This window comes from Xenopus laevis, chromosome 9_10S (genome assembly GCF_017654675.1).
Source record: "Xenopus laevis strain J_2021 chromosome 9_10S, Xenopus_laevis_v10.1, whole genome shotgun sequence".
Lineage (NCBI taxonomy): Eukaryota > Metazoa > Chordata > Amphibia > Anura > Pipidae > Xenopus > Xenopus laevis.
The window spans coordinates 74,371,626-74,385,232 of record NC_054388.1 but is presented as its reverse complement, the minus strand read 5'-3'; the positions used below and the strand labels follow the sequence as shown (position 1 = coordinate 74,385,232).

Genomic DNA, 13,607 nt, shown 5'->3' with positions numbered 1-13,607 from the left:
TTTAGCTTTTTAATTGACAGCTCTCCAGTTAGCAATCTGGTTGCTAAGGTCCAAATGCACTGATTTGAATAAGAGACGGACATGAATAGCAGAGGGACTGTAGATAAAGATGAGTAATAAATGTAACAATATCAATAAATGTGTAGCCTTACAGAACATTTGTTTTTAGATGGGGTCAGTGACCCCCATTTGAAAACTGAAAAGATTTTGAAGAAGAAGGCAAATAATTAAAAAAAAATAGGACCACTTGAAAATTTGCTTAGAGTTAGCCATTCCATAACATACTAAAAGTTAACCTAAAGGTGAACCATCCCTTTAAATAAAAGTGGACCAATTCTAGAATACAAAGACCTTTGTCATATGCAAAGCACCATACAGACTGACTTGGTGCATGGGCAGATTACATTTTCAAACCTTTCCAATCCCAAAACCGACCAATATCCATAAAACCTGTACATGTATTTGGGCCTGGATTGATGGACCACTATACACATACAGATAATTATATAAACTTAGAAACTGAACTGGGCTACAGTGATCTTTTCCACCAGGTACGTACCCGATAATGACTCAACTAACCATGAACTGAATGGGCTGCTTCTATTACACATTTGTTATCCAGGTGCAACAAAAAGGACTTCATTATTTGGGAAGCCATTATTCTAACTTTTAACTTGTTTTAACTCTGTACAACTTATAGGGGAGTAAAACATTCACTTATTACTCTAAAGGAAAAAAGATGATTGATAAAACCTATTTGTGAAAAAGAATTGTTCTGCATCCACTTTACTGTGGGTTCATATCTACATACAATTCCCATGAATGAAAAGTCTCATTTTTATTATAAAAGTCATTTTTTCCCAATGCTAATGCTTGTAGTCTATGCTGTAGCAGTATTGAGATATGAGAATCTCACCAGACACTATTAAAGAATTTACTCTGTAAAAAAATTAATATTCCTGTAGTCACTCAGTGCACCCTATTAATAATTTGCAGGAAACCCAAAAAGCAATTTTATCTGTCAATCACCCTTTCTTATATTTCAGTTTTCGTTCACTGCAACTCTGGTTTTTAACATCCTTTTCTAAAAAAAAAATATTTAAGGGATAGTGACACTAAAGTCTTTCCAGAATGGTGTTCTTCATCAAAGTGTGCCTATATGTCCTTTTTCCTCAATTCAACATATTTCAATTTTAATTGGATATGGGTCACTTCTGCTTTAAGAGCATGCCACCCTCTTAGGGTCCCTGGAAGTCTGTCAATCAGGGCTTGCAAGGTGGAACTTATACAATTGACTGGCAAGAAGGATCTTGCTTATACTAATCTCCCCTCGTGATTGAGTTCACAGCCCTGCTTCTTCACCATCACACTATAAAACTCCTTTCCTGTACTACTTTGTGTTGCCATTTTCTTTTGTTTAATGGTGCTTTTAATTCCCCCATACTTGATTGTTTAAGCCTGCTTGAAGCAGTCCCAATGGTAGAACAGTTATGTAATGGCCACAACAGGAAGATTTACATAAGGGCCATCTACTGAACACACTAGTAACAGCAGCAATTCTGTCCCAACACATTCATATCCCTGGCCACTTATAAAGAAAACAATATAAAGAAGCATGATATATAGTAGTAACCTTTTTGTCCATTGACTTTTTCACAAAGATAAATGTTGTGGACCTTATAGATTAAGGCAGAGCCAGTTGACCCCCTCTTCCAAAAAAAGAGCATACATGGAAATTAAAGTGGGGGAGGAAGGCAGAGTAGAAGATCCCAAGAGAGTTCCAGAAGTTGTCTCACTGTTTGTAAAATTTGAAGTTGTGTTATATGGACTATATTGTAGATATTATTGGGGTGCATGAATCAGGGGAGACAGATTAGTCCTGTCTTTATTGCCTGCCACAAGGCCCCATTGCATCCATCCGCCATTTGCTTGTTTGATTGATGTGCAAGCTAAGGATTGGAAGGGGGCCCCTATAGGCCTCAGCCTGGCCTGATGGGGCCGTATGCATACAGCAGTGTATTCATGGGAGCCAATGCAGGTCTCTGTGCAGAGACCTATGGCAATTTATAAATCTGGGAAAGCAAGGTGAATAGTGCAAAAAAATGTCGATTACAGCCAGTTTGCATTTTGCACACCCCCTTTTAGTGGTAGATAACTCCTTAAATGTAAAGCAAGCAATACCCATAGCTGGGTCAAGGGAATTTTCTGAGCCCTGTATTAGCTATGAAACAACAATATTATCTAAACGGATGTATTGAGGTTGCTTCTTCCTTACCATTCAGGATGATTTGAAACAAGGAGAAAAATGTAGGAACAACCTATTTAGTATAATATTTATTTTCCTGGAACCGTTAATTTGTTGACTTGATTACACTACTTCCCACAAATAGTAGAATATTAGTTAATCACCAGGGTATTATGCTGGCAAAAAATATAAATTTGTTTATAATAATGGCATAAATATAATAACTGTAAAGTCACATTTATATTGAAGAAATAGCTTCTAGTGCTTCCATTATCTGTCTGTTAGCTTGCATTACTCTAAGTAAATGACTGTTATGAGCAATCTTTTTAAAAGCTGGAGCGGTTCCTTGAAACCATGTTAGTCACTTTGGCTTGGAAACAGAACAGCATCGTTCCTAGAAACCAAATACTGACTGTTCAAGGAAATGTAGACCCTCAAAACTAATGAATGTAAAATTGCTCAGAAGATCATCAACATCTGGTGGAGCAGCACTGCTATTGATGCTATAAACAGCACTAAATTAGGGATAAGACCCCTAAAAACTATGAACATATAAGCCAATTTCCTGCTAAGGAGTAGTTATAAGACTGAGATTATATAATTGTAGCCTAGTATCCTTAAAGATGGATTCTTGTAAGACTTGTACTCTATACATTCCCTAAAACTAAGACTTTTTCTACACCTTCCCCTTGACAGTAGGCTTCCTAACCTTGATTACAATGAAAGAGTTCTCCAGTAATATATTTATTTTATTTAGATCCACCCAAATGCAGGGCAGAATTTAACACTGGTGTAACCCTAGGTCACTTGCACCACATCATACCCCCTCCCACTCATATCTCCCTCACCTACTCTCCACTGCTTCCCTGGTGCTGCTCCCCTTATCACTGGCACATTTCCCCATTTCAGATGTCGCCAGTGGGTGGTATGCTGCCTTCTCAACTTTGAACCTAAGCCCAGGTCTACGTGGCCTGCACACAAGTACGGGCCTGCCCAAATGTTGTCACATTTTCTAGCACTATCCAGCACAGGCTTTTTTAAGTGGTTTTGAAATGGAACTAAACTCTCAACATAGCCCTCTGGATTTTCCCTCCTCACCCAGTCTGCAAGTAACTCCTGCCCCTTCCTGCCCAGTCCATAAGTAAATACTGCACAGTATTCCCAATATATCAGATAGAAGTGTAACTGATGTTGTAGAGCTGGTAAAGGTGATGCTCATTGGGGCATTTTCTTGCATCTGTAATTAAGCTTCATATGTTAACTTTGTAGAACTAGGGAGAGCAAATGAGTAAGTTTTAGCAATGTATTTGATTCCTTTAAAAATACAACCTTGATATTTATAAACTACAACTACTGGCATGTTTAACCCTTGATAATATGCTAAAGTATGCTGGAATTTGTATTCCAGCAAAACATTATGGGGCCCATTCACTAAGCTCGAGTGAAGGAATAGAGGAAAATAGAGGAATTCAATTTTCGAATGTTTTTTTTTGGCTACTTCAACCATCGAATTGGCTACTTTGACCTTCGACTACGACCTTCGACTTCGAATCGAACAATTCAAACTAAAAATCGTTCGAATATTCGACCATTCGATAAAGTACTGTCTCTTTAAAAATTTCTTCGACCCCCTAGTTCGCCACCTAAAACCTACCGAGGCCAATGTTAGCCTATGGGGAAGGTCCCCATAGGCTTTCCAAGGTTTTTCTGATCGAAGGATAATCCTTCGATCGATGGACTAAAATCCTTCAAATCGTTCAATTCGAAGGATTTAATCGTTCGTTCGAATGATTATTCCTTCGATCGTTTGATCGAACGAATTGCACAAAATCCTTCGACTTCGATATTCGAAGTCGAGGGATTTTAATTCGGCAGTCCAATATCGAGGGTTAATTAACCCCCGATATTCGACCCTAGGTAAATGTGCCCCAAAGTGTGTTTGTGTGACAGTGTTTAGATCCCACTTACTGACAACCTATATATCTTCAAACACTTGACTTGGCATGTCAGAAATATATTTATGCCCATATTTGAATGTCTGCATGTTATATACTAAAAAATGAGGCTTCACTTCCCCGGCTCTGACAGAAACAAGCATTTCTATCTCTAATATTTATAATGCACCAATATATTCGCTAGCCTTGAACAGCTGAAAAAATGCTAACAAATACACATGGCAGATTAGAGGAATGTTTTAAACAGAGCATTACGCAAAGAATTAGGTGTTCTGCTACCGAGCTCTTCCGCTCTTGTCTGGATTTCTTCCAGTTGGTAGTCAAGGGAGATGTTAATCTCAGTCAAAATTTCCATATTGGCACACTCAACTATCCAAAGATTGCATCTTAATTACAGACGATGGAGAATTCTCCAATGAGAATCATCTTAACCACTATTACACAGTGAGATCAGATTTTTCTGTCTTTCTGATATTACCCAGTGATATGTATAGTGCAGTTTAGGTGCTACAAGATACAGTATGTGATTAATGTTGCCAGTGATGATTGTATAAAGAAAAAGCAGAAGGTTGGAGTGGATACCTTTGTGCCTCACCTTTACTGTCCCTCATGAATGCAACTCTGTATTCATGGGGGGAACAAAGGAGTTTAGAGACATGAGAAAATTCAGAGAGAAGTGTGGGGCAAGGTGCAAAATACAAAAATATGGCTCCACCTTGCACGTAGGAACTCCCAGAATACTCTATATATTGTGAATTGAGGGAATAGTAACCCCTCAGTGCAGAACTTCTATAAAAGGTTCATGTCATGTGGCCCTGAGGCAACCCATGTAAAATCCTCACCCTTTTTCAGGTCTCCAAATTGCTAAATACTCTGGTAACAATCTTGCCCGCTAGGGTTGCATCAGTCACTCTGCATTTAGGACATACTGTATACTGTACCTTCCATAGCAGTGGTGTTTTACCCACTAGTTGCTAGACTACAACTTAAAGAACTTTATCATAGGTTAAGCATGATGGGTGCTGCAGTCCAACAACCGTAACAACCAATCGAGAGTATCCAAGAATGGCAGTCCAGCCATCCTGCTCTGTATACACTTGACCCTTTGTTTTTGATTTCATTTTACCATTGGTGGAGCACTAAACTAAACAATATTATATCCATCCTTCTGATGTTTGATTACAGTGTAGTATTAGCAATGAAAAATTGGTGCATAATCCCAATATAACTGGTTGCTGGTACTGATGGAAATGCTGATTCTCAAATCCTCTAACACCTGTTCTTGGGTGTTCTTATGGCATATTCTTCTTTAAATTGACATCTTTCATAGCAGTGTTGCTGGATTGCAACTTGCAGCTTTCTTTATTTTTTTTCAGCAACTTTTTATTGGTGATTAAATGTGCAATGTTTACTTTGGAGAGCTAGGTGGGAACAAAAGTTAGATTTAGGGAAGTTATAAACGCATTGCCATATCATACCATATCAGATTCAGTGTGTATAGTTCACATTAGAACTAATATGTTAGGAGTAATGCCAATGAAATAGCTGTATTCACTGCTGTTGCCATAATGATTTTGATTTCCTCCTTGTGTGTTCTACTCTAGGTACAGACTATTCCTTATTAAGTATTCACACAGGTTTAAACAATTAACAGTAGTATTCAGGTCCAGTGCTGCCCTAGGCACTGGATCTGTGAGCAGTCTTGTGTGATCAAGGCACAGTTATTACATTATTTTTCCCCCTGTCTTGTGTTTTAAGTTCCTTTACAGATCACCATAAGGAGATGAACATACTGGCACATGGAGCCACAAACATCAATACTAGATGGAGAGGAAAGCTTCCCAATCCCCATTTGCAGATTTGCAGTGCAGACTTTGCCTGTTTCATAACCACTGTAGGTCTTGTTGCTATTAAAGAAAAGAAGGGGCAGAATAGAAGTGGCTGGAAAATAAATATATACATATCTATCTGCATACCCATCTCCTAGTGTTTATGAAAGGTCGCCTGTTCTGTACATCACATACAAGTTCTGTGGATGCTGCTAATGGAGATGAAGGCATGAGAGGGAATTGAAAGGATGCACGAATACTTGAAGGTACTTGAAAGCTTAACATGGTTTTTGTTAACATATTTTCCCTTTCTTCCCCAGCCCTCTCCGTGTGAATGGTGCAGATGTGAGCCCAGCAATGAAGTGCACTGTGTGGTGGCAGACTGTGCTGTTCCAGAGTGTGTGAACCCTGTTTACGAGCCTGAGCAGTGCTGTCCGGTCTGCAAGAATGGTGAGCATGCCCATGTGGCTAATCCAGATGCAGTGAATATCGATCCAGACTATGCCGCTGTGTAGCCTGCTCCAGCCCTTCTGGGAACTGCCAATGGTGGGATATTCCTATTGCCCAGCAATCCTTTTATGTACCATAACATGATTTGCTATTAAATGTATATACAGGCCGAGTGGCTGCAGGCTTGATGACTTGACTCTGACTCCCCTATTATCTCAAATTTTAAAATACACACAACTTGTGTTTTCTTGAAGTTTTAACCTGCATTTCTAATTACAAACACAATACAGTATATTCATAAACAATATAAAAAATAAGCCATTTAATTGACAATGTTTTTTACACCCTTTTTCTGCTGTAAAAGCTTATTTTTAAATATGTCTCACATTCACAAATTGTAAGTAAGATTTTAATATTCAACAAATGTTTGCTTATTATGATTCACATTTCTTAAAGGTAAACTAAAGTCTTCTGTAAAGACAAAGCTAATGGAGATTATACAGAACAGCAATATGCAGGACGCTTACATGGCAGGAGAGCCCATACTTTACTAATGTGAGGTCTACTTTTAGGGATGTTCTCCCATTATGATCTACTTCCATAAAAGCATTGTTAGTATTCTGTTCCATAGAAAATATTACTTAAATACTGATTTATGGGAACATGTATATTGCAATATTTAACAAACAAGTATTTCATATGCAACCTTAACAAAAATAATATGCTGGGAGGAGGGGGGATATCACTCCAACTTGCAGAACAGCAGTAAAGAGTAACTGAAGATTATCAGAGCACAAGTCACATGACTGGGGGCACCTGGAAAACTGACAATATGTCTAGCTCCATGTCAGATTTCAAAATTAAATATTAAAAAATCTGTTTGATCCTTTGAAAAACGTATTTCAGTGCAGATGACTGCTAGAGCAGCACTATTAACTGATATATTTTGAAAAATAATCCCATGACAGTATCCCTTTAATAGGTATGCATTTCACTGCAGCGTTGTTATGTGCAAATTCACAAAACTGAATTCCTTTTATATAACAATATATGCCAAAAACAAAGGTGAAAGGTGTGAAAATCCACACTGCACCAGAATCTTCTTCTTAGTCTGAAAGCCAAACATTCTCTATGGAGAGGCTTCCACACACCATTGCACTTTCCTCAATAGCTGCTTGTCAGCTGACAGTAATGCTGCTTTCACAGATGAAGAGGATGAGTGTGTGTAGCTCTGAAGGACTGAATTATTTACACTGGCAGTCAGTCCCACCACCAGCTTTGGGATGAAAATAAATTAAAACGCATTAATATCAATTTCTCTAAGATTATAAGGGCCAAGTTTCCCATATGATTCTATCCTTCACTAATACAGACTGCCATTCCAAGGACAGCAACAATGAGAGTGAGAAATGAATTTACAAGAACAAATATCCTCAAAATATTCACATAAAATAAATGCAATTCTTGTGTATTCAAAACAATTCCCTTTGTCTGTAAATGGTCTTTTTTCTTTCATTACTTTCACTATGCCACTATGCCCCTATGTCTTCAGTTTTTGTCACCCTTTGTATTTTAATAGAAGGTAAATGTATAATTATTATCCCTTTATTATTATCTCCTTAGCTTAGGTCAAAGTGTTGTAGCCATGTCTAAACTGGCAGACAGCCTACAACCAGCCTTACTTTGCCTCTAGTGGTTCTCTCAAAAGGGGGAATGATATTACATTACTTTAAAGTACCAGGGAGCCCAGGGCATATATCTTGGTGTGCCCCCACTTCCCCAAAACATTTTTATAGAACAAACCTGAAGCACATGAATGTCAACATAGTAGGGATGCTGCAGGGAAAAAGAAAAGAAATGCATATACCCATGTAGTAGAGCTAGATCTCTGTGGGATACTTCTGTTACACACCAAAAATCTGTTCTGGTAACTTTATGAGTTGATTATAATTTTTTTACTAGAAAACTCCCTACACTTGTGAATTTGCGATGGACCCTCTTGCCCAGTCTGGGGGTTCCTAAACATTGGGGGTAAAGTTGGGAAGGTACAGGGTTGGCTGAATCAGGTAGCATTTGGGGCAGACACTCTCCTAATATTATTCCAGCACGGACCTTATTAAGCTCATAGGAGGGGTGGAAAGGTTTAAAGGGACATAAATATGGGTTTAATATAAAGGGCTTGTGCTGATCATAATTTTGAGCTATCTTGTTACCTAGTGATCAGTGATGGGCGACTTTCTCCCAAAACAGCGAAAAAATTGTGAAAATCAAAATTGACGCGTCCAAAAGGTCGCTCGCGTCAGTTTTGACTCTGGCATTAAAGTCAATGGACGTCCGAAGTGTTGACTCGCGGCGATTTAGACGCAGGCAAATTTTCCCTTGTAAATTTTCACGGGAGATTCTGGAATGTATTCACCTGCGGCGAAATGTGGAAATTTGCCACAAATTTGTGACAGGCGAATTTATTCACCCATCACTACTAGTGATACTTTGCCGTTCCAGTAATCAAGCAGCCTACTGCAATCTCTCTATAGTTTGTCATGAGTAATCCCTGCTGGCAAGTAAACAAATAATACTAAGTACATATATATGTGAGTAATTTTACATTGTGTTCTGAGAAGTGCCATATAGAAAGGAAGAGAACAGCCTGTTACCAAAGTTACAAATGAAAGCCCCTGGGAAATAACACTGAAACTTGGAAGTTCATGATACTAACTGTTAAAATATGTCACTAGGGGCTCAAATTATGGTTACTGTTCCTTACAAAAATCAAGATTACTCTAAAACATTGTAATTGTTTTTCCCTGTATGTGATATCAAAAATGTAGCCCCACTGACTGAATATGTAACGAAGGACCAAGGGTTTCCAACACCCGCTCACAATCATTTTTGCATTCAATGCATGTTTCTCAGATATTGCTATTTCCTGCCATAGAGAATGAATTACTTTTACAGTTTAATAATGACCCATTTTATCTCAGTTGGGCCTCAGAGGTCCAGCTACTGTATGGAGCAACTTCTTTAGCTCCTGACTTTAATATTAATTATTAATTCCCATCAGAGCTTTAGATTTATTGTATGGGGAGCATTTCCTTATTTTGTATATATCATAGGAAGACCAATCCTCATCAAAATATACTTTAATTAATTAATTAATTAATTAATGACCTGGAAATGGGCAATGAAAGTACTGTTTCTATTGTTGCAGACGATACTTAATTGTGCAGAACTATAGGTTCCATGCAGGATGCTGCCACTTTGCAGAGTGATTTGTCTAAATTGGGAAACTGGGCAGCAAACTGGAAAATGAGGTTCAATGTTGATAAATGCAAGGTTATGCACTTTGGCAAAAATAATATAAATGCAAGTTATACACTAAATGGCAGTGTGTTGGGAGTCTCCTTAAATGAGAAGGATCTAGGGGTCTTTGTAGATAATAAGTTGTCTAATTCTGGGCAGTGTCATTCTGTGGCTACTAAAGCAAATAAAGTTCTGTCTTGCATAAAAAAGGGCATTAACTCAAGGGATGAAAACATAATTATGCCTCTTTATAGGTCCCTGGTGAGACCTCATCTGGAGTATGCAGTTCAGTTTTGGACTCCAGTCCTTAAGAGGGATATAAATGGGCTGGAGAGAGTGCAGAGACGTGCAACTAAATTGGTTAGAGGGACGGAAGACTTAAATTATGAGGGTAGACTGTCAAGGTTGGGGTTATTTTCTCTGGAAAAAAGGCACTTGCGAGGGGACATGATTACACTTTACAAGGGTACCAGCTTACCAACTCGGGTCCTGAGTTCCCTTTGCAAGGTGAAAGGTACTGGGAAAACTCTTCTCTGGCAGTGCCTCCACCTAATGGGGTCCTGGAATACTCCTGAGGATATTCCCATTAGGAAACAAATCACTCACACACTTTTATTATATAACAATATAACTTTATATAAAATAAGTGTAATATTAAAGGGGAAGTAAAAGGTAACGTTTCGCACACAAATGCATTTAAAGCATGACCCACTACCCTAGAACATGTTGCAGTCCAGTCCTGGTGATTCCCTGCCAGGCAAAGTCCCGCACCACTCCTTTTGGCAGCCCAAGAGTTCCATCCCTTGTCCCCAAAAGACTACAGTTCTAGGTAGCGCTACCTGCCCACATGCTTTCCCACAGGAAAGTGTTGCCCCCACGTGGCAGGCTCACAAACAGCCTGTTTCCATAAACAGGAGATCGCTGGATCCTCATCCTTTCCTACCCTTCCCAAAGGTAACACTTACCCAAGGGAGTCACACAGATGGTAGTCTCACACAGAGCTTCATCATCCACAGCGATGAAGGCTCCAGACATCTTCCAGTCGAGCACACACAGAACCATCCTAGTTCCTCTTTCTCTACCATTCCAGGCAAACTCACATAGAGATGAAGCAGGCATCCAGATTTATCCAGCTCCCAACACTGTCTATAGCGCGAGCACAAAACGACATCCATGCTGAGCTGCATCTCTCACCCATCTCCAAAGTTGAATACAGAAATCCGGCATCCAAACTCCAAACCATCTTAGTTGAGTTATCCAGGCACTGGAGGATCCTGCCCAGCCTTTGGCAGGCCTATTGCACTCCACTAAAGCCTACATTTTGCCGGTGTTGTCACTATATCCAAAGTGAAACAAAGATCTGCAGCAGATAACAGTAACAGATCCCATACCTGTACTACAATTTCTCATCGTATATCCCACATTTCCGCATAAGGTGCAATTGTGCACCACATTTATAAAGATATGATTCCTAGGTTTACATGACCACCAGTAGGTAAGAATCGGGAGCAAAGTCAAGCCTTATCCCATCTAGGATGGAAAGTATTTCAGCACATATAGTGGCTTATTTATAAAGGTGTATAAAAAAACAACGATCATTGCAAATGAAGACATATTATATTGATTTTTTTTTCTACGCCTTTATAAATAAGCCACTATGCTGAAACACTTTCCATCCTAGATGGGATAAGGCTTGACTTTGATCCAAGATATGTGAGCAAGTATAATATGTATGTGTTGCTCTTGCATGTTCTTTAATATACAGTAAGCAGCATGTATTTTAGTGTCACTTTAATGTCAGTCTAAATCAAGTATATTATTGCCATAAAAGCCTAGTAATTTCATAGAGAGCAACTCATAAAGCAGTAAAACAGGCCTAATAAAACAGTTATGTTTTATAATGCTTAAAAATGTTCCAGAAAATACAATGACTGATGTCAGCTTGATTTTGTCCCCAGTACAGCTCCTATTGGCAAGATACAGACGGAGATGTGTTCCCCCTAAACTTGTTAAACTGACACATGTGGTTTTCCAAATTCTCTTCACTGCATATTACAGGGCCTTCTCTTACATCTTACACCTGATTTAAAGAAAACCCTGGGGCACTTGCTGCACTAGCTGTACATGTATGAAGCACCTAGCGAGGTCTTCAGATCTCTGAAAAAGTTGTCCTCAGTGAAACGCGTTAAGTGTGACATATCTTCAGGTTGAAGCAGTGAGTGGATGCACAGGTGAAATACACAGGAGTGGGAGTCTCTTTGTATTGCAAAGGTTCACCTCCACGATCTGCACCATAACAATGGAGAAAGCGATTGTTTGATATGCACTCAGTGTTCAAGACACACACAGATTTGTGTTGTAACACGCTTGTTACTGCACTAAATGTGGCAATATTATGCTAGGTTCTGTTTTTTGTTTTTTTCCATAGCCTGTGGTGCTGATCTATGATTTTATCTAGACTTGGTGATCCAGCGGAGGAACTGTGAAAAGGATTGGCAAAGGAAATCTGAGGGTTTACGTTAACTTTAATCTTGCAAATTTTGTTTGTTTTGCAATTTTAATTCTGCTATACGTCCTGCAAAGGGCCACCTGCCCCTGCCTCTTTTTGGTGCAAATGATGACAGATGTTACATCAGGTTTTAATGTTGTTCTGCTTGTCTAAAGATAATCTGACACTGATTTTGCACTGGGGGCGGGTGTCCCCTGCAAAGTGCCCACTCTCTCCTACTGTTGCTGTTAGCTATGGGCTATTTTGGTCCAATCATTTTCCAGCAGACACATGATGATTGCACGCTCCATGACTAACAGTCACTACCCTTTTTATATATCATAAGGATGGTATTTGCCAGGGAGTCATGAAAAAAAGACCTTCTCTAGTCACAAAGGCCCAGGCCTAAGGTGGCATGATTTTTAGGGGCAGAATGCTGCCCAGCTGCATGTGTATTTGTTCCCAGAGCACTTGGGACTTGGCATGCAGGACATTTGCCAGCTGTTTAAATCTCCCACTCCCCAGCATTTTGGCAAACATCAAGTATCCGTGAGAGGTTGAGGCAGAGTGATGCCTTAGGGTACTGCTTGCCTTGTTGTGTCAGAGAAGCAAATCCACACCTGTATATGTCCCCTTTAAATGGATAAAGAATGGCCAAATATAATATAAATATTATATAAACATATTATATTTAGAAACTAGTCTCATCATCCAAAGGGTTATGGGAAGGCTGTATAAAAGCAGAACATTGATAAGGAAGATGCACATCTTGACACTGAGTTTCCTTAGTTACAAAGAGTTGTTATTTGATTTGCCCTTTTGCAATGAAAGTATTTTCCCTTTGTTGGAAGCCAAGCCTGCCTCTCACAGCACAACCACAAAGTAACAACAATTAAAACCCTGCAGTGTGTGCCAGAGCTAAGCCAGCAGCCCCAGGAACAGTAGCCTTTATACTCCCACAGCAGCCTAAGAAAAAGTGCAGGGCTGCCCATCCATAAGCCTAATTTATTTCAAACACTGACATACAGTAGATGGGTATATACCTGCATATCTTAGCTTTCTTTAAAGGGCTTTCATATTGGAATAAACAGGAAGGGATAAAAGCATAGCTTAAGGAAGGAAAATGCAGTGCACTTAGCAACACAGAAATAAAGGACATTATAATGGCAAAGTTAGGACTTTTTAATAGGAAAAAATGAATAATTTAGTGTACCAGCAGTGGAATCCTGCTTTTCCCTCTGTAGGGACATTTATATAAAGTTCTTAGAGCAGACAACAGAATAGGACCTTGAAGCTGGAGACATTCATACAAAAGGCTTCAGATGCTATTGGGGAGGGGG

At 39.2% G+C, this 13,607-nt stretch overlaps 1 protein-coding gene across 2 annotated transcripts in view; it reads left to right on the top strand.

The window, feature by feature from the left end:
- Nucleotides 1–13,607, top strand: part of vwc2l.S (von Willebrand factor C domain containing protein 2 like S homeolog) — a 76,407-nt gene that overhangs the window by 20,115 nt on the left and 42,685 nt on the right. The window contains exon 3 of one of the 2 annotated variants that reach the window (XM_018237764.2): nt 6,350–6,479. In XM_018237764.2, coding sequence (XP_018093253.1) covers nt 6,350–6,479 — 130 coding nt within the window. Of the gene's footprint in view, nt 1–6,349; nt 6,576–13,607 lie in introns of both variants that reach the window. The other variant, XM_041578153.1, reaches the window with a different exon arrangement.